General features: G+C 45.3%; 1 protein-coding gene across 1 annotated transcript in view; it reads left to right on the plus strand.

Moving 5' to 3' along the window:
* Window positions 1-22,030, plus strand: part of LOC126109744 (chymotrypsin-1-like) — a 95,995-nt gene that overhangs the window by 34,273 nt on the left and 39,692 nt on the right. Inside the window, exon 2 of the mRNA XM_049914799.1 lies at window positions 16,439-16,527. Coding sequence (XP_049770756.1) covers window positions 16,439-16,527 — 89 coding nt within the window. The remainder of the gene's footprint in view (window positions 1-16,438; window positions 16,528-22,030) is intronic.

Here is a 22,030-nt window from a genome sequence, read left to right on the forward strand (position 1 = left end):
TATCAATAATTACAGATTTCTGTAGTTGTATATATGTTTGGATGTAGCTGTATTGCGTTGATGTACTGGTGGATATTCTGTGGTATGACTCCTGTAGTTGATAGTATAATTGGTATGTCAACTTTATCCTGATGCCAGTGATGTCCTTGACTTCCTCAGCCAGTTGGATGTATTTTTCAATTTTTTCTCCTGTTTTCTTCTGTATATTTGTTGTATTATTATTATTAATGTGATTAGACACAAAGCATTAATAGCCTGAAGTCGTACAATTTCTGCCAGTTCAGAAGTAAGGAATCCAGCAATCATGTCGTTCACAGACAGTAAGTATAGTGCACACATCTGAACTTCGTTGATTTTAAATGGGGTTGCAGTGTGCAGATCAAGAAAGTGCTGCAATAGAGAGGAACAGTGCAAGGGAAGTATGTTCTGTAAAATATCTGGGAGTATGCGTGCGGAACGATTTGAAGTGGAATGATAATATAAAATTAATTGTTAGTAAGGCGGGTGCCAGGTTGAGATTCATTGGGAGAGCCCTTAGAAAATGTAGTCCATCAACAAAGGAGGTGGCTTACAAAACACTCGTTCGATCTATACTTGAGTATTGCTCATCAGTGTGGGATCCGTACCAGGTCGGTTGACAGAGGAGATAGAGAAGATCCAAAGAAGAGCGGCGCGTTTCGTCACAGGGTTATTTGGTAAGCGTGATAGCGTTGCGGAGATGTGGCAGACTCTGCTAGAGGGGCGCTCTGCATCGCAGTGTAGCTTGCTGTCCAGGTTTCGAGAGGGTGCGTTTCTGGATGAGGTATCGAATATATTGCTTCCCCTTACTTATACCTCCCGAGATGATCACGAATGTAAAATTAGAGAGATTCGAGCGCGCACGAAGGCTTTCCGCCAGTCGTTCTTCACGCGAACCATACGCGACTGGAACAGGAAAGGGAGGCAATGGCAGTTGCACGTAAAGTGCCCTCCGCCACACACCGTTGGGTGGCTTGCGGAGTATAAATGAAGATGTAGATGTAGAACAAGTGTCTACCCTTCCTGTGGATAGTTAGCTTTCCGTCTGAAGAGGAGTTGTGGTTAGCATTTGTGACGCACTACGAATTCCTTCGTCATTCTTACACACACACACACACACACACACACACACACACACACACACACCATTCATCTTTCATGATTTTAAAAGTAAATATGTTCGGAGAAAAGTTTTTGATTCTACAGTTTAGTTAAGTGCTAAAATTGGTGACAACGTAGGGGAGCGGGCAACAGACGTAGAAGAGTGGAGGGCGCGGGTACCGGCTGATGTCTAGTTGCACTCAGGAGTAATGGTCTAAGAAAGTTTGGGAACGACTGCGACAGAACACGTGTGGGACTGGCTCGAAAAACTCCGTCCCAGTGCCAGGATATGAAGGAGCAGCTACATCAGTCGTAGGTCAGCTTGCCTCAGGAGAGGATGCAACGGTTTTACGACTCCCTTACAAATGGTGTCGGTGCATGCATCCAGTAGCCGAGCGGTTCTGGGCGCTACAGTCCAGAACCGCGCGACCGTTACGGTCGCAGGTTCGAATCCTCCCTCAGGCATGGATGTGTGTGATGTCCTTAGGTTATTTAGGTTTAAGTAGTTCTAAGTTCTAGGGGACTGATGACCTCAGAAGTTTAAGTCCCATAGTGCTCAGAGCCATTTGAACCATGCATCCAGACAGTGTGTGTGCAACGTCGTATTGACAAGTAGGCCCACACTGTCATGTTGTTCGTAAATTGGACTCGCTATTGTATTCGCTGAAACAACATCGCATACTCTCTCAACCTGTCAAGTTTCATTTTGTTTGTTTCCTTCCTCTCATTTTGGGTTCTTCGCTTTTTTCGTCGGTATATTTCCATCGACGTGTGTGCTGTCTCTGATGCCAGCTGAGTATTTGTCCTCACGCAACGTTTCGGACTTCGTTCTTATTCCTCGAGACTGATAACGCTGTACTAATAGTGGCGCCTTTGTTCTTGTATCAGTATTGAAACTTCAGGATATAACAAAGCACCATGTACCCTTTGTTCCTCCAGCTGTTTGTAATCTTTTTTCACCGTCCTGTAAATAAATGCTCTAGCCCTATTGTCATAAGACAGTAAAGGCAACGCCTTGTTGATGTGACCATTCTTCGCTGCCCCTCCCCATCAGCTTTTGCTTAAAATCTGCATCTACATGGTTACTTTGCAATCCAAGTGCCTGGCATAGAGTTCATCGAACCATTTTCATACTACTTCTCTAACATTCCACTCCCGAATGGCCCGTGGGAAAAAGGAACACCTAAATCTTTCCGTTCGAGCTCTGATTTCTCTTATTTTATTATGATGGTCATTACTACATATGTAGGTGGGTGTCAACAAAATATCTGCGCATTCGGAAGAGAAAGTTGTATTTCACCTTTTTTCATTCACAATTGGCTGTATTTGTTGCTATAGGTACACTTTTCTTAAGGGAGATTCTTCGATGAATTTTACACAGCATGCAAACCATACTTACAGGTGTATGAAAATCTAGAATTTTCCAAATCTATTAAAAACTGTGTTAAAAATTGAGATAATTAACTATAAAATTTGAGTTTTTTCTAAACATGGAGTTTAAAATATAACAGCACATTCCTTTTTTCATAAATTAAATAATTTCTTGAGTTTCATACACATGTAAGTATGGTTTGTATGCTGTGCAAAATTCATCGAAGAATTTCTCTTACTTATGAAGAAACGTGTACCTATAGCAACAAACGCAGCCAAGAGAAGTGAAAAAATGAACTTTCATATGTAAAAAAAAAAAAAATATTTTTTGAACTTCCACTGCTATAATTGTGAATCCTGAATCCTTCCTGGTCATGCTGACAAATTTTTATGAATTTATTCGTAAAAGTATAGACAGTGTAAATTAAAATGTCCTGTGGTGTCTCTCCTGCTCCAAGACGGCCCGTTTGACGTCCTACCCACCTTAAATAATACACTGAAGAGCCAAGAACACTGGTACACCTGCCTAATATCGTGTAGGGCTCTCCATGGATTCGACTAATGTCTGAAGTAGTGCTGGAGGGAACTGACACCATGAATCCTGCAGGGCTGTCCATAAATCAGTAAGAGTATGAGGGGATCAAGATGTCTCCTGAACAGCATCTTGCAAGGAATCGCAGATATGCTCAATAATGTTCGTGTCTGGGGAGTTTGGTGGCCAGCGGAAGTGTTTTAATTCAGAAGAGTGTTCCTTGAGCCACTCTGTAGCAATTCTGGACGTGTGAGGTGTCACATTGTCCTGCTGGAATTGCCTAAGTTCGCGCGGAATGCACAATGGACATGAATGGATGCAAGTGATCAGACAGGATGCTTGCTTAAGTGTCATCTGTCAGAGTCGTATCTAGACGTATCAGGAGTCCCATATCACTCCAAATGCATACATCCCACACCATTACAAAGCGCCCACCAGCTTGAACAGTCCCCTGCTGACTTGCAGGGTCCATGGAGTCATGAGGTTTTCTCCATACCCGTACCGTCCATCCGCTCTATACAATAGCATATGAAACTCGTCCGACCAGGCAACATGTTCGACATCAACAGTCCAATGTCATTGTTGACGGGCCCAGGCGAGGCCTAAAGCTTTGTGTCGTGCAGTTTTCAAGATTACACGAGTCGGTTTTCGGCTCCGAAAGCCCATGTCGATGATGTTTCCTTGAATGGTTCGAACGCTGACACTTGTTGATGGCCGAGCATTGAAACCTGAGCAGTTTACAGAAGGGTTGACTTCTGTCACGTTGAACGATTCTCTACAGTCGTCGTTCATCCCGTTCTTGCAGGATCTTTTTCCGGCCACAAGGATGTCGGAGATATGATATTTTACAGCATTCCTGATATTGACGGTATACTCGTGAAATGGTCGCAGGGGAAAATCGCCAATTCATCACTACCTCGGAGATGTTGTCCCTCATCGCTCGTGCGCCGACTATAACACCACGTTCAGACTCGCTTAAATCTTGATAACCTGCCATTGTACGAGGGCAGTTCAATAAGTAATGCAACACACTTTTTTTCTCGGCCAATTTTGGTTGAAAAAACCGGAAATTTCTTGTGGAATGTTTTCAAACATTCCCGCTTCGTCTCGTATAGTTTCATTGACTTCCGACAGGTGGCAGCGCTGTACGGAGCTGTTAAAATGGCGTCTGTAACGGATGTGCGTTGCAAACAACAGGCGGTGATCGAGTTTCTTTTGGCGGAAAACCAGGGCATCTCAGATATTCATAGGCGCTTGCAGAATGTCTACGGTGATCTGGCAGTGGACAAAAGCACGGTGAGTCGTTGGGCAAAGCGTGTGTCATCATCGCCGAAAGGTCAAGCAAGACTGTCTGATCTCCCGCGTGCGGGCCGGCCGTGCACAGCTGTGACTCCTGCAATGGTGGAGCGTGCGAACACACTCGTTCGAGATGATCGACGGATCACCATCAAACAACTCAGTGCTCAACTTGACATCTCTGTTGGTAGTGCTGTCACAATTGTTCACCAGTTGGGATATTCAAAGGTTTGTTCCCGCTGGGTTCCTCGTTGTCTAACCGAACACCATAAAGAGCAAAGGAGAACCATCTGTGCGGAATTGCTAGCTCGCAGGCATACAGGCCCTCATTTCAAGGTGGCGTAAGGCCATAGCATTGAATGGAGATTACGTTGAAAAATAGTGTTGTGTAGCTAAAAGATTGGGGAATAACCTGGTGTATTTCAATGCTGAATAAAACAACCCCTGTTTCAGAAGAAAAATGTGTTGCATTACTTATTGAACTGCCCTCGTAGCAGCAGTAACCGACCTAACTACGCCAGTAGGCGTAGCCGACCGCAGTGCAGTGTTCTGCCTGTTTACATATCTCTGTATTTGAATACGCATGCCTATATCGTGTTCGTTTTCGCTTCAGTGTGGAAGCCAGTATGTTGTCCTCGACAGCGAGTGTTTATCAGGGACAAGGAGTGCCCCAGGGAAGTGTGATAGAGCCCTCATTGTTCTCTATATTCATAAACGGTTTGGAGGACAGGGTGGGCAGGAATCTGAGGTTTGTTTGCTGATGATGCCGTGGTGTACGGTGAGGCGTCGAAGTTGACTTACTCTAGGAAAGTACAAGACGACTTGGACAAAATTTCCAGATGGTGTGATGAATGGCAGCTAATCGTAAATGTGCAAAAATGTAGGTTAATAGAGATGAGTAGGTAGATTAAATGCGTCATTTTCGGATACAGTATTACTAGTGTCCTGCTGGAAATAGCGAAGTCGTTTAAATACCAGGGTGTGACGTATGAGGTGGAACGAGCATGTGGGAACTGTGGTAGGGAAAGGACTTCAGTTTATGGGGGGGAATTTTTGGAAAGAGTGGTTCATTTTTGAAGGAAACCGCATATCGGACGATGGTGCGACCTATTCTTGAGTATTCGTATAGTGTTTGGGATCCATAAAACGTCGGATTGAAGGAAGACATTGAAGCAGTTCAGAGGTGGGCTGCTAGATTTGTTACCGGTAGGTTCGAACGACGCGTAAGTGTTACGGAGGTGCCTCGGGAACTCAAATGGGAATCCCTGGAGGTAAGGCGACGTTCTTTTCGAGACACACTACTGAGAAAATTTAGAGCACAAGCATTTCAAGCTGACTGCCGAACGATTCTACTGCCGCAAACACAGGTTGCGCGCAAGGACTACGAAGATAAGATGCAAGAAATTAGGGTTCATACGGAGCCACATAGATAGTGGTTTTTCCATCGCTCTAGTTGCGACTGGAACAGAAAGGACTAATAGGGTACCTTCCACCACGCACCATACGGTGGCTTGCAGAGTACATTTTTAGATTTAGATGTAGACGTAGAAGCTGCCGTTCGTGGTCAGATACAACAGCGCAACCTTCGGGCTTTGGTAGCATCTGCTATTATGTTCAAGCACGCATTTGTTGCCGTGTTTTCGCATTTTTGTCCAACCTCTGCAGGTTCCCCAACAACTGACGCGTAAAGAGTTCAAAGTTTGGAGAAAGGCAAAGGAATACTGTTGTGTCTAGACAAGACAGCCTAGACGCAATGAGAGGGAGCCGAAAGGCACGCGCTTAAACTCACGCAGGCTGGCGTGAGGTCTGAAACAGGACACGTAATGAATGCTATAAATATACGTAGCTTCTGGAATACTTAACTTTAATCCACATTTGTAGAACATCGCTCTTGATGATACATCAGTAGAATATCAATATCAATTGAATACGGCGCCTTGCTAGGTCGTAGCAAATGTAGCTGAAGGCTATGCTAACTTTCGTCTCGGCAAATGAGAGCGTAATTCTCAGTGAACCATGGCTAACAACGTCGGCTGTACCACTGGGCGAGTGCTAGTACGTCTCGCTAGACCTGCCGTGTGGCGGCGCTAGGTCTGCCATCACTGACAGTGGCGACACGCGGGTCCGTCGTATACTAGCGGACCGCGGCCGATTTAAAAGCTACCACCTAGCAAGTGTGGTGTCTGGCGGTGACACCACAAATACCAACTATGACAGGACCGTGCCAAGGTCTACCTTCAGCTTCACTTACAAGTGAACTGCCGTTTAAGGATTGTGACGAACGATTGTTAGCAATCAGTGCGGGCCACTTATATCGGTAGTTGGTCGACTTATTAAGCGATAAGCGGCCAAGGCCAGGCAAACAAAACGCTTCTGTTACAGCGTGACACGCGTTCTTTATCAGGTGGAGATTGCGGTCGAGGGTCGAGAATGTTCATTGCTGGGCTCATTCTACCTCGGCGAGTCCAGGGGCTCCGCGTGCCCTGACGCAGTCTCGCTGACCCTCGTGTCCTCTGGGTTCTTTACCTCAGTCGGAGAAACGGAATCCTTACAGGATCTGTCAGTCTGCCCGACTCTTCCGACATCCGTTTTCCCAACGGAACGGGTAGAAATATCAAGTTGGTATTTGTATCACATTCTAAGGTCTGTGATCCCATCTCTGCGTGAAAAAAAAAAAAAAAAAAGCTTGTAAGCCGGTGCAGTCAAAAGGTACTACCATTTATTTCACATAGTTTGATACCCTCAAACTCACTCATCAAAACCAACAGGGTACTTCCCGTTGACGTAGAATCATGAAATGTGGCGAGAAGCAAGGTTTGACAGTAGGAATAAAAAAAATCCGGTAATTGTTAAATAGTAATTACATCACATAAGACATATCTTTACCATTTGAACTTAGGTTGCATTCATCATCCGTTAAAAGTATAATAGGAAAATATTACTGCATGCAATCATAAAATGTGACCTGTAGTCATGTTTTAGTAGGTAAATAAAAATATTGTATTAAATCTTGTCTCTCTACGTAGATAAACAGAAGTCCCTGCTCGCTTCGTCTTGTATGTCCGGGCTAGTCTCAGATTCCCGGGATTGATGAACTATTTACGTACATAATTGCACTGAAGTGCCAAAAAAATCTGGTATAGGCATGCGTATTTAAATACAGAGATATGTAAACAGGCAGAATACGGCGCTGCGGTCGGCAACGCCTATATAAGACAAGTGTCTGGCGTAGTTGCTAGATAGGTTACTGCTGCTACAATGGTAGGTTATCAAGAATAAGTGAGTTTGACCGTGGTGTTATAGTTCACGATGGGACACAGCGTCTCCGAGGTTGTGATGAAGTGAGGATTTTCCCGTGCGACCATTTCACGAGTGTACCGTCAATATCAGGAATGCGGTAAAACATTAAATCTCCGATATAGCTGCGGCCGGAAAAAGATCCTGCAAGAATGGGACCAACGACGACTGAAGAGTATCGTTCAACGTGACTGAAGTGCAACCCTTTCGCAAATGCTGAGGATTTCAGTGCCAGGCCATCAAGTGTCAGAATGCGAACCATTCAACAAAACATAATGGATTTGGCCTTTTGGAGCCGAAGGCCCACTCGTGTGCCTTTGATGACTCTACGACACAAATCTTTACGCCTCGCGTGGGCCTGGCAAGATCGACATTGGACTGCTGATGAGTGGAAACATGTTGCCTGGTCGGACGAGTCTTATATGATATTGTATAGAGCTGATGGACGTGTGCAGGTATGGAGACCACCTCATGACATGTCAGAAGGGGACTGTTCAAGCTGGTGGGGCTCTGTAATGGTGAGGTGCGTGTGTATTTGGAGTGATATGGGAACCCTGATACGTCTGGATGCGACTCTTGACACGTGACACGTACGTAAACATCCTGTCTGATCACCTGCATCCATTCACGTCCATTGTGCATTCCGACAGACTTGAGTAATTCCAGCACGACAATTCCACACCCCAAACGCCCAGAATTGCTACATAGTGGGTCCAGGCTGAAACACTTCTGCTAGCCACCAAACTCCTCAGACATGAACATTATTGATCATGTCTGGGATGCCCTGCAACGTGCTGTTCAGAAGAGATCTCCATCCCTCGTACAATTATGGTTTTATGGACAGCCCTGCAGGATTTATGGTGTCAATTCCTTCCAGTACTACTTCAGTCAGTAGTAGAGTCCATGCCACGTCGTGTTGCGGCACTTCTGCGTGCTCGGGGGCCCTACACGATATTAGGCAAGTGTACCAGTTTCTTTGACTCTTCTGTGTATGTTTGTACACAATCCACAAAGCGCGATTTCTACTTGCACTTGGAAAATTTTTATATTATATCTCGCTTTTTTACCATTTTTATTTCAGTTTATGGTAGCCATCTCTTCCACTCCCGTTAAACGCTAAAATGTGTCTATATTATCTCCTACCACTTCCAATTACATATTTTTTTTTTACGCTGTTGACTATTAATCCTATCACTACCTACGCATTTCCAGTAACTCGAATAGACTGTTCCGCAAGAAAGTGTATGGCATAGCCGGCCGCGGTGGCCGAGCGATTGTAGGCGCTTCACTCCGGAACTGTGCTGCTGCTACGGTCGCAGGTTCGAATCCTGCCTCGGGCATGGATGTGTGTGATGTCCTTAGGTTAGTTAGGTTGAAGTAGTTCTAAGTCTAGGGGACTGATGACCTCAGATGTTAAGTCGCATAGTGCTTAGAGCCATTTGAATCATTTGTATGGCATAATATAAAATGTAACGTTCGCGGCTACATCTCTGGTAGTGGTCTCGAATCTCTAATCAACGTACGTTTGCACAGTGTATAGATAAACAGTGTGTGAGTTGAATTTTTTGATTTGTCGGTTGCAGTTTAAGATGAGTCCAATATATCTGAAGCGTCACTTATTTGTCTTTATATATTTATAAAAAAATGCCTTGTGAGTTCCGTTAAGAAGCTATTTGGTTCGAACAAGGCAAACTGGGTGCTTCAAGAGGTTAATGATTCGAAACATCCCAGCCGTCTCTGTACAGCGTGGAAACAAGGCAATGAGGCGTCCACGATGGATTCGCCTGCAGTGTCTCCGGATACAAATACGATTGCAAATGTTTGGTCGTATATTAAGACGAAGCTAAAGGAAAACCAGTATATACTTTGAAGCAACTGTCATATCAAATCAGGACGTTATGGAAATCGTTACCGAGAGAATACGCAGAAAATCTCGTGAAAAGCATGCCAATAAGGTGCCAAGCTATAATCGGTAATGGTGACGATTGGATTAACTCTCAGGTAATTGTGCTATTTGTAATAGTATGTATTTCCACGTAAACATATCTTCATAATAGTGTCTTTTATTTCATACAGATAACGCGTACACTTTCTTTTGGAACCGATTGCATTGCTAAGGGGGGAGGGGAGGAAACATTTTATGCCCACCCCAGGGTGGGGCAGGGTGGGGCAGAGAAACATGCTGATTTGCATTTGGCTCCCTGAAGTGACGGTTGCTCCGAGAAGAGTCGATTGGTCACATTCGAAGTTGCAGTTCGGCTTGGTTCTGTCAGCACCATGCAGTAGACGAAGATGGGGCACGATACTTTCTTAACGATCGCTCAATCACTGCCACAGAAAGTGCATTCCGCACCCATTTCAGTATTGCTCCCCGTGATCATGCTCCTGGCCTACAGTCGGTTGTTTCGTGGATAGGGGAAACTGGCGTTGTGAATAAAAAAAAAACCTGGGCTCTCACGATCAGCAAGGTCACCCCAGAATGCTGACCGTGGTAAGGCAGTTTTGCTATTACCTCAGCACTCTGAGCGCAAACGTGCAGCTGATGTTAGGTTGTTTGTTCGTTCTGTGAGGCGAATTCTTCATGCAAAAGTAAAATTTCATTCTTGCAAATTGGCTGTGGTGGGAGACCTTTATCTAGACGATTTTGTTGCTCGAGTATAAGAGTTCCCAATCAGATTACGTTGAATAAAATCAAAAATCTCTCCTCGGCTTCTCAGCACACGCAGCTTGGCTGCGTGGCGCGCAACTGCGTTACGCACTTTGTGCATGTGTACCGGGGCGTTCATCCGCGAACAGCCCTGCGTCAATGACCACCGATCGCCGCCAGCTCGGACAGGCTGCGATATGACACCACAGCTAACGGCCCGCCCTCTCTGCTTCCGACGCAACCGGCTGCTTTAGGGCGCTAAGCAGAGGTGAGAATCCACAGGCGGCTCAGTGGGAAAGCTCTTAGTAAAGATAACACTGTTGTTGTTGTTGTTGTTGTTGTTGTTGTTGTTGTTGTTGTGGTGGTCTTCAGTCCCAAGACTGGTTTGATGCAGCTCTCCATGCTACTCTATCCTGTGCAAGCTTCTTCATCTGCCAGTACCTACTGCAACCTACATCCTTCTGAATCTGCTTAGTATATTCATCTCTTGGTCTCCCCCTACGATTTTTACCCTCCACGCTGCCCTCCAATACTAAATTGGTGATCCCTTGATGCCTCAGAACATGTCCTACCAACCGATCCCTTCTTCTGGTCAAGTTGTCCCACAAACTTCTCTTCTCCCCAGTCCTATTCAGTACTGCCTCACGTGTTCCAGTATTTCTACGGAATCCAAACTGATCTTCCCCGAGGTCGGCTTCTACTAGTTTTTCCATTCGTCTGTAAAGAATTCGTGTTAGTATTTTGCAGCTGTGACTTATTAAACTGATAGTTCGGTAATTTTCACATCAGTCAACACCTGCTTTCTTTGGGATTGGAATTATTATATTCTTCTTGAAGTCTGGGGGTATTTCGCCTGTTTCATATATCTTGCTCACCAGATGGTAGAGTTTTGCCAGGACTGGCTCTCCCAAGGCCGTCAGTAGTTCCAATGGAATGTTGTCTACTCCGGGGGCCTTGTTTCGACTCAGGTCTTTCAGTGCTCTGTCAAACTCTCCACGCAGTATCGTATCTCCCATTTCATCTTCATCTACATCCTCTTCCATTTCCGTAATATTGTCCTCAAGTACATCGCCCTTGTATAGACCCTCTATATACTCCTTCCACCTTTCTGCTTTCCCTTCCTTGCTTAGAAGTGGGTTTCCATCTGAGCTCTTGATGTTCATACAAGTGGTTCTCTTATCTCCAAAGGTCTCTTTAATTTTCCTGTAGGCAGTATCTATCTTACCCCTAGTGAGATAAGCCTCTACATCTTTACATTTGTCCTCTAACCATCCCTGCTTAGCCATTTTGCACTTCCTGTCGATCTCATTTTCGAGACGTTTGTATTCCTTTTTGCCTGCTTCATTTATTGCATTTTTATATTTTCTCCTTTCATCAATTAAATTCAATATTTCTTCTGTTACCCAAGGATTTCTACTAGCCCTCGTCTTTTTACCTACTTGATCCTCTGCTGCTTCATCCCTGAAAGCTACCCATTCTTCTTCTACTGTATTTATTTCCCCCATTCCTGTCAATTGTTCTCTTATGCTCTCCCTGAAACTCTGTACAACCTCTGGTTCTTTCAGTTTATCCAGGTCCCATCTCCTTAAATTCCCACCTTTTTGCAGTTTCTTCAGTTTTAATCTACAGGTCATAACCAATAGATTGTGGTCAGAGTCCACATCTGCCCCTGGAAATGTCTTACAATTTAAAACCTGGTTCCTAAATCTCTGTCTTACCATTATATAATCTATCTGAAACATTTTAGTATCTCCAGGCTTCTTCCATGTATACAACCTTCTATCATGATTCTTAAACAAAGTGTTAGCTATGATTAAGTTGTGCTCTGTGCAAAATTCTACCAGGCGGCTTCCTCTTTCATTTCTTAGCCCCAATCCATATTCACCTACTACGTTTCAACCTTCTCTCCCTTTTCCTACACTCGAATTCCAGTCACCCATGACTATTAAATTTTCGTCTCCCTTCACTATCTGAATAATATCTTTTATTTCATCCTACATTTCTTCAATTTCTTCGTCATCTGCAGAGCTAGTTGGCATATAAACTTGTACTACTGTAGTAGGTGTGAGACTCGTATCTATCTTGGCCACAATAATGCGTTCACTATGCTGTTTGTAGTAGCTTACCTGCATTTCTATTTTCCTATTCATTATTAAAGCTACTCCTGCATTACCCCTATATGACTTTGTGTTTATAACCCTGTAGTCACCTGACCAGAAGTCTTGTTCCTCCTGCCACCGAACTTCACTATTGATATTCTTCATACTGAATTTTTAATGACATAGGGGCATTGGTTACCAAACGACTATTCAAGCTGGTGTGTAGAGTCTATCACTCTAGAGACACATCACAAGGGAAGATAACAGTATCGTGCAACAAGCACATTGTAACACATTTACGAGGATTTCCAAGAAAGTAATTGCACCACTTTTTTTTTCTCAGCCAAAAACAATGCTACGAATGCGAGACGATAAGTATGCAATATCTGAAGTCTCCTGAGTGAGCGCGCCTGTATAAGACGACAATCTCTGGCGCAGTTGTCAGATCGGTTACTGCTGCAATGGCAGGTTATCAAGATTTAAATGAGTTTGAACGTGGTGTAATAATCGGCGCACGAGCTATGGGACTCAGCATCTCAGAGGTAGCGATGAAGTGGGGATTTTCCTGTACGACCATTTCGCGAGTGTGCTGTGAATATCAGGAATCCAGTAAAATATCAAATCTCCGACATCGCTGTGGCCGTAAAAAGATGCTGCAAGAAATGGGACCAACGACGACTGAAGAGAGACGTTGAACGTCACAGAAGTGCAACCCTTCCAGAAATTGCTGCAGATTTCAATGCTGGGCCATCGACAAGTGCCAGCGTGCGAACCATTCAACGAAACACCATTGAATGGGCTTTCGGAGCCAAAGGCCCACTCGTGTACACTCGATGACAGCACATCACAGAGATTTACGCTTCCCCTGGGCCCATCAGCACAGACATTGGACTGTTGATGGCTGGAAACACGGTCGGACGAGTCTCGTTTCAAATTTTTTCGAATGGATGGACGTGTACGGGTATGGAGACAATGTCATGAACCGATGGACCCTGCATGTTTGCAGGGGACTGTTGAAGCTGGTGGAGGCTCTGTAATCGTGTGGGGAGCATGCAGTTGGCGTGATATGGGACCCCTGATACGTCTACATACGACTCTGACAGGTGACACGTACGTAAGCAACCTGTCTGATCACCTGCATGCATTCGTGTCCATTGTGCATTGGGAAATTCAAGCAGAACAATGAGACACCCCACACGTCCAGAATTGCTATAGAGTAGGTTCAGAAACATTCTTCTGAGTTTAAACAGTTCCGCTGGCCACCAAGCTCTCCAGATATGAACACTATTGAGCATGTCTGGGATGCCTTGCAATGTGCTGTTCAGAAGAGATCTACATCTACATCTACATTTATACTCCACAAGCCACCCAAGGGTGTGTGGCGGAGGGCACTTTACGTGCCACTGTCATTACCTCCCTTTCCTGTTCCAGTCGCGTATGGTTCGCGGGAAGAACGACTGTCTGAAAGCCTCTGTGCGCGCTCTAATCTCTCTAATTTTACATTCGTGATCTCCTCGGGAGGTATAAGTAGGGGGAAGCAATATATTCGATACCTCATCCAGAAACGCACCCTCTCGAAACCTGGCGAGCAAGCTACACCGCGATGCAGAGCGCCTCTCTTGCAGAGTCTGCCACTTGAGTTTGTTAAACATCTCCGTAACGCTATCACGGTTACCAAATAACCCTGTGACGAAACGCGCCGCTCTTCTTTGGATCTTCTCTATCTCCTCCGTCAACCCGATCTGGTGCGGATCCCACACTGATGAGCAATACTCAAGTATGGGTCGAACGAGTGTTTTGTAAGCCACCTCCTTTGTTGATGGACTACATTTTCTAAGGACTCTCCCAATGAATCTCAACCTGGTACCCGCCTTACCAACAATTAATTTTATATGATCATTCCACTTCAAATCGTTCCGCACGCATACTCCCAGATATTTTACAGAAGTAACTGCTACCAGTGTTTGTTCCGCTATCATATAATCATACAATAAAGGATCCTTCTTTCTATGTATTCGCAATACATTACATTTGTCTATGTTAAGGGTCAGTTGCCACTCCCTGCACCAAGTGCCTATCCGCTGCAGATCTTCCTGCATTTCGCTACAATTTTCTAATGCTGCAACTTCTCTGTATACTACAGCATCATCCGCGAAAAGCCGCATGGAACTTCCGACACTATCTACTAGGTCATTTATATATATTGTGAAACGCTATGGTCCCATAATACTCCCCTGTGGCACGCCAGAGGTTACTTTGTCTGTAGGCGTCTCTCCGTTGATAACAACATGCTGTGTTCTGTTTGCTAAAAACTCTTCAATCCAGCCACACAGCTGGTTTGATATTCCGTAGGCTCTTACTTCATCAGGCGACAGTGCGGAACTGTATCGAACGCCTTCCGGAAGTCAAGAAAAATAGCATCTACCTGGGAGCCTGTATCTAATATTTTCTGGGTCTCATGAACAAATAAAGCGAGTTGGGTTTCACACGATCGCTGTTTTCGGAATCCATGTTGATTCCTACATAGTAGATTCTGGGTTTCCAGAAACGACATGATACTCGAGCAAAACACATGTTCTAAAATTCTACAACAGATCGACGTCAGAGATATAGGTCTATAGTTTTGCGCGTCTGCTCGACGACCCTTCTTGAAGACTGGGACTACCTGTGCTCTTTTCCAATCATTTGGAACCTTCTGTTCCTCTAGAGACTTGCGGTACACGGCTGTTAGAAGGGGGGCTTGCTCGTACTCTTGCGGAATTATGGACAGCTCTGCGGGATTCATGGTGTCAATTCCCTCCAGCACTACTTCAGACGTTAGTTGAGTCCATGCCACGTCGTGTTGTGGCACTTACGCGTGGTCGCGTGGGTCCTACACGATGTTAGGCTGATGTACCAGTTTGTGCCTCTTCAGACCAAAGTGTACAGGATGCTAGGAGCTTTATGAAGCAAGATCTTTTTCTTCTTCAAGAATATGACTTTGGCACCCTCTGAAATTTCATCTCGGGGCAGATACCTTGGTTTGCCCTCGCTCCCTCCCCTTCCCATAGATCCAGGTCTGCCGCTACACCATCGCCCAAGTGCGAGGATGTGTGTACGCGTGCCGATGGGCTTTTCGTCCTCTGTGTGTGTTCTGAGCTCTTGACCTCTCGCTTCTGCGGGCGAGTTACTTCCATATCTCGATGAATAAAAAAATTCTAATATTTATCACACGGCATATGTGCGTCATTCCGTGCTATCATTTGGAAAAAATCTCGTTTCGATATCTTGAATCTCTTATGAGCAAGACGATTGTTGACAACATGTTTCGGGATGCTTGAGGACGTCACTGAGCGCCTTGTGCACGATCGTCCTTCGGAAATAAAACCCAATAACACGAAAACGAAATGAGATATCGTTATGCTTTCAGTTTTAAAAACAATTTCTATATCTTATCTGCGAGCGTCGTTCCGAAAGTAATCTCTTATTTTTATTCATGGAAACTACAGAAGATACATAGCATTTGGAGAGCTGTGCAGCCATAACAAAAGCCACCTCAGCATGGAATGCAAATAACACATATTTAGCAGCGAAAAAGTTTAGTAGATAGTACAACATTTTAAATTTTGTCAATAATTATATTAAATACATAAATAAAAATTTCACTGCTCCTGGGAAACATGATATAGGATATCTGCAATCAAAACTGGATGACCATTTTAGCCATTTAGTGATGTAGAAACACTTCCCATCTCCACATTTTATAAATTCTGAAAATCTATATCTTTACTTTTGTTCTTGTAGGTACGATGACGCCTGTAAAGCTGAAACCAGATATCTATTCAATTTTATTAAAATGTGATATAAAAAACGTTAATTCTGAGATTTAGTTAGATGTCAAGGTCACAACTCTCCTCCAAAGACAGAAGTGACGTCATTTCAAAAATCTCTCTAACATCTTATCTTGAACAGACAATTCAAGAAACAGTAAGAGTACTTTGAAGATTCTTAGAGCAGAGAAAAGAGGCGTACCAGTCTACAGATCTTTCCTTTTGCAGCTAAATCCAGAAATGAATGAAGTGCGTTTCGTTGTTCCAGGTGCTGAGGATGTCAGAACTACAAACGGAGGTGACGCCGGCGCGAGGCACACTGCAGGAAGTTCGTGGAATCCAGACTTCCGGTTCCAGGTACGTAGGCTCTGGGCAGTGAGCACAGTACTAGTAAAAGTCTAGGGAGACGACTCCATGGAACGGTAATGCCTGGCCTCACAACTGCCGTAAAACACACACACACACACACACACACACACACACACACACACACACACACACACACACACACACAACGTTGTGTGTGTGTGTGTGTGTGTGTGTGTGTGTGTGTGTGTGTGCGTGTGTGTGTGTGCGTGTGTGTGTGTGTGTGTGCGTGTGCGTGCGTGCGTGTGCTGTTTGGAAATTAAGGTGAGATCGGTCACAAAGTGAAAACCACAGTGAGAATAAAGAATGTTTGATTTGTAACAGTTTGCTACATCTTTTAACCACTTCTCTATATAGTCACCATACCCTCATCATAGAAGGCAACCGCCTGTGCTTTCCATCACTTGTCGTCTACTCTGGGATGCATTTGGTCCTATGTGACAAAATGTTGTCTTTGTAGCCAACAGTTCATGTGAGCAGAGATGAACATCAGAGGGAGCCAAATCTAGGCTGTATGGTGGGCGACCAAACACTTCCCATAAAAAACGCTGCTCATTGCCCCTGCAGTGTGCATCTGAGAATTGTTATGAAGAAGGAAATGCGCGACAGATATGTTACGTGGTGTTGCATGAAATCAGGCGAAAACTCACAGCGGGCACCTATACTTGGCAGGAGACACTACTGTTCTAGGCTCTCTGTGTGCTCAGAAATGAAAAGATCAGCCTGACGTGATCGACAGGCATGATAGAGACACTGTCCAACACATCTGTGCACAGCTTCATAGGTTGCCATTTCACGACATGTCAGACCATGTGTATGGTTCGCATAGAAAAGTTACACTGGTTGCAAACGTAGTATTTAAACTGTAATGTGTTCAGATGTTTAAAAGTAATAAACGCTGCCTAACAAACAATATGAAGCTCCCAGAAGACGAGGAGGAAATGAAATAAAACTTTATGGCTTGAGAGACCATGTTATGTTATTTCTGTGGTTACAATATGGAGACAAATTTACCACAAGAACTTACCAGTACAAGCTCACTTGTTACTGTGACACTGCACACTCTCTGGCCTGGATGCACGCACAGGTTCCGTTGGGAAGGTGTTATAAAGCAATTTTATCGTCTCATGAAGCAAGCTAGGTCAAAACTGTTGCAACTGGTCCTTGATATCCTATATACTGGCGCTGGAATGGAGAGTATCTTGCTGGCCACAGGATTACCTGTTGAGTCTTGTACCATAGGAATCAAGGGAGAGGATGTTGTTTGGTGGCTTTTATCCTCTATCTACAACGAAACTGCACACATATATTAATAGGGTTCTTTATTTACATAAACAGGAAGCTACTTAACTTTAAAGAGTCCATGTGTTGTGATGCAATCTCTTCACTAGTAGTCCATGTTAGCCTCACTGCTGCTGAAGTACAAGTCCCACTATGGGATGAATGACTGACGCCAAAATACACTCCTGGAAATTGAAATAAGAACACCGTGAATTCATTGTCCCAGGAAGGGGAAACTTTATTGACACATTCCTGGGGTCAGATACATTACATGATCACACTGACAGAACCACAGGCACATAGACACAGGCAACAGAGCATGCACAATGTCGGCACTAGTACAGTGTATATCCACCTTTCGCAGCAATGCAGGCTGCTATTCTCCCATGGAGACGATCGTACAGATGCTGGATGTAGTCCTGTGGAACGGCTTGCCATGCCATTTCCACCTGGCGCCTCAGTTGGACCAGCGTTCGTGCTGGACGTGCAGACCGCGTGAGACGACGCTTCATCCAGTCCCAAACATGCTCAATGGGGGACAGATCCGGAGATCTTGCTGGCCAGGGTAGTTGACTTACACCTTCTAGAGCACGTTGGGTGGCACGGGATACATGCGGACGTGCATTGTCCTGTTGGAACAGCAAGTTCCCTTGCCGGTCTAGGAATGGTAGAACGATGGGTTCGATGACGGTTTGGATGTACCGTGCACTATTCAGTGTCCCCTCGACGATCACCAGTGGTGTACGGCCAGTGTAGGAGATCGCTCCCCACACCATGATGCCGGGTGTTGGCCCTGTGTGCCTCGGTCGTATGCAGTCCTGATTGTGGCGCTCACCTGCACGGCGCCAAACACGCATACGACCATCATTGGCACCAAGGCAGAAGCGACTCTCATCACTGAAGACGACACGTCTCCATTCGTCCCGTCTCCATTCGTCCCTCGATTCACGCCTGTCGCGACACCACTGGAGGCGGGCTGCACGATGTTGGGGCGTGAGCGGAAGACGGCCTAACGGTGTGCGGGACCGTAGCCCAGCTTCATGGAGACGGTTGCGAATGGTCCTCGCCGATACCCCAGGAGCAACAGTGTCCCTAATTTGCTGGGAAGTGGCGGTGCGGTCCCCTACGGCACTGCGTAGGATCCTACGGTCTTGGCGTGCATCCGTGCGTCGCTGCGGTCCGGTCCCAGGTCGACGGGCACGTGCACCTTCCGCCGACCACTGGCGACAACATCGATGTACTGTGGAGACCTCACGCCTCACGTGTTGAGCAATTCGGCGGTACGTCCACCCGGCCTCCCGCATGCCCACTATACGCCCTCGCTCAAAGTCCGTCAACTGCACATACGGTTCACGTCCACGCCGTCGCGGCATGCTACCAGTGTTAAAGACTGCGATGGAGCTCCGTATGCCACGGCAAACTGGCTGACACTGACGGCGGCGGTGCACAAATGCTGCGCAGCTAGCGCCATTCGACGGCCAACACCGCAGTTCCTGGTGTGTCCGCTGTGCCGTGCGTGTGATCATTGCTTGTACAGCCCTCTCGCAGTGTCCGGAGCAAGTATGGTGGGTCTGACACACCGGTGTCAATGTGTTCTTTTTTCCATTTCCAGGAGTGTAGGATGCAAGTTTGTGCGCCAGTGGCTGAGCTAGTGACAGAGCAACTGCGCTAGTGACAGAGATTGAGAATTGAGACTGAGCCCTCCGGTCAGTGGCGGCGATCTAAATACTATGGTCGAGGGCACGTTGGTGTTGTGTTGCTTGCGAGTCTGTCTTTGGCCTCTCCCTTGATAGGCGCACTTGCCCAACGCCTGCTATCGATCTTCTTGCTACATCTTTGCAGACCAGTGTGCTGGCGACAGCTTATGTCAGCACAGAACCTCAACATTATGCAGACAGTTCAGTTCATAGAGACATGTGCCACGTGTCGGCGAGCATTGTCTGTAAAAAATGACACCACAGCACTGTAAAAAAAAATGGCTCTGAGCACTATGGGACTTAACTTCTAAGGTCATCAGTCCCCTAGAACTTAGAACTACTTAAACCTAACTAACCTAAGGACATCACACACATCCATGCCCGAGGCAGGATTCGAACCTGCGACCGTAGCGGTCGCGCGGTTCCACACTGTAGCGCCTAGAACGGCGTTCCGTCTTACCCTCCTGAACCCACCGATTCCATATTCTGCTAACAGTCATTGGATCTCGACCAACGCGAGCAGCAATGTCGCGATACGATAAACCGCAATCGCGATAGGCTACAATCCAACCTTTATCAAAGTCGGAAACGTGATGGTACGCATTTCTCCTCCTTACACGAGGCATCACAACAACGTTTCACCAGGCAACGCCGGTCAACTGCTGTTTGTGTATGAGAAATCGGTTGGAAACTTTGCTCATGTCAGCACGTTGTAGGTGTCGCCACCGGCGCCAACCTTGTGTGAATGCTCTGAAAAGCTAATCATTTGCATATCACAGCATCTTCCTGTCGGTTAAATTTCGCTTCTGTAGCGCGTCATCTTCGTGGTGTAGCAATTTTAATGGCCAGTAGTGTAGAAGTTCTGTTTTAGTCATCTTGTATCTCCCAACATCACTCAACGATGACTGCTTCCCATGCACTACAGCGTCATCGGAAAACAGAAAATTACTGCTCATCCTGTCCATCAGATAATTTTCGTATGTAGAGAATAAGAGCAGTCCTCTCATGCTCCCCCAGGGGCACTCCTGACGATATTGGAGCGGAGGAAAAATGATTTTTTAAATGTCTCTTCTCACGCTATAATTGATCTTGTTCTCACGATCCCTGTTGGAGTGATATTTAGAGGGCTGTAGTAATTCCTAGAGTCATCATTTAAAGTTGGTCCTAAATACTTGTAAAGTACACTTTCACGGGATAGTTTGTGTCTATCTTCAAGTAACTGTCACAATTCAGTTCATTCAGAATCTTCTTGACATTCTTCCACGGGTCAAACAAACCTGTAACCATTCGTGCTGCCATGTATACGTTTAATATCCCTTGTTAGACCTGTGCGGTATCAGTTCCACACACTTAGCAGTATCGCAGTGTATTGTAAGCAATCTCCTGTATAGAGTGATTGCATCTCGGCAGTATTCTGCCAATAAACCGAAGTCTGCCAGCAGCCTTACCCATGACTGAGCCTGTGTGATGGAAATTGGAAATTTGCGGTAAGGACTATGGGACCAAACTGCTGAGGTCATCGGTCCCTAGGCTTACGCACTACTTAAACTCTTATGCTAAGGACAACACGTACACCCATGCCTGAGGGAGGACTCGAACCTCCGACGGGGCAGCCACGCAAACCATGACAAGACGCCTAAGACCACACTGCTATCCCGTGCGGCCCTGTGTGATGGTTCCATTTCACCCCCTAATAAAGCATTAATCCTCATTAATCTCAGGTATTTGTTTGAATTGACTGATCCAATTGTGACTTATTCAATTTGTAGTCATAGGATACTACGCTTTTTCGTTTTGTGAAGTGCGCAGTTTTCTGAAAGTTTAAGGTGAGTTGCAGATCTTTACACCACTTCGAAATCTTATAGCAGACTGGCTGAATATTTGTGCAGCTCTTTCACACAGTAGTTCATTATAAATAACTGCTTAGCCGCGAAAGGTCTGTTACTTTTGTCTCGCTGGCCGGTGTGACCGAGCGATTCTAGGCGCTACCGTCTGGAACCGCGCGACCGCTACGGTCGCAGGTTCGAATGCTGCCTCGGGCATGGATGTGTGTGATGTCCTTAGGTTAGTTAGGTTTAAGTAGTTCCAAGTTCTAGGGGACTGATGACCGCAGCAGTTAAGTCCCATAGTGCTCAGAGCCATTTGAACCATTTTTTGAACTTTTGTCTCGCTACAAGCTGGTATGGAAACACGAACAGTGATGGAACATAAAACTAATTATGTTTCTTTTGGTTAGAATTGTTTTCCGTTTTGGGCTTATACTGACTACAAGTCTGATTCAATGTTACTTTTTTTTTTGCTCTTTTCTGAAAACTGTGGCAGGTTTTATGCAATTACAATAAATGCTTTCCCCCTTTACAAAGAGACAATGCGGTGACATGTTGACTGATGATATTTTTTAAGGATTTCAGTGTGTTGTTTGTTCTTTGAGAGTGACCATCTGTCTTGTTTTGTCATTTCTCTCAGTATGGACCAAACAATAGTTGGTTTAAAGTTTTTATACACACTTAAGTTCC

The sequence above is a fragment of the Schistocerca cancellata genome, chromosome 12 (genome assembly GCF_023864275.1).
Source record: "Schistocerca cancellata isolate TAMUIC-IGC-003103 chromosome 12, iqSchCanc2.1, whole genome shotgun sequence".
NCBI lineage: Eukaryota > Metazoa > Arthropoda > Insecta > Orthoptera > Acrididae > Schistocerca > Schistocerca cancellata.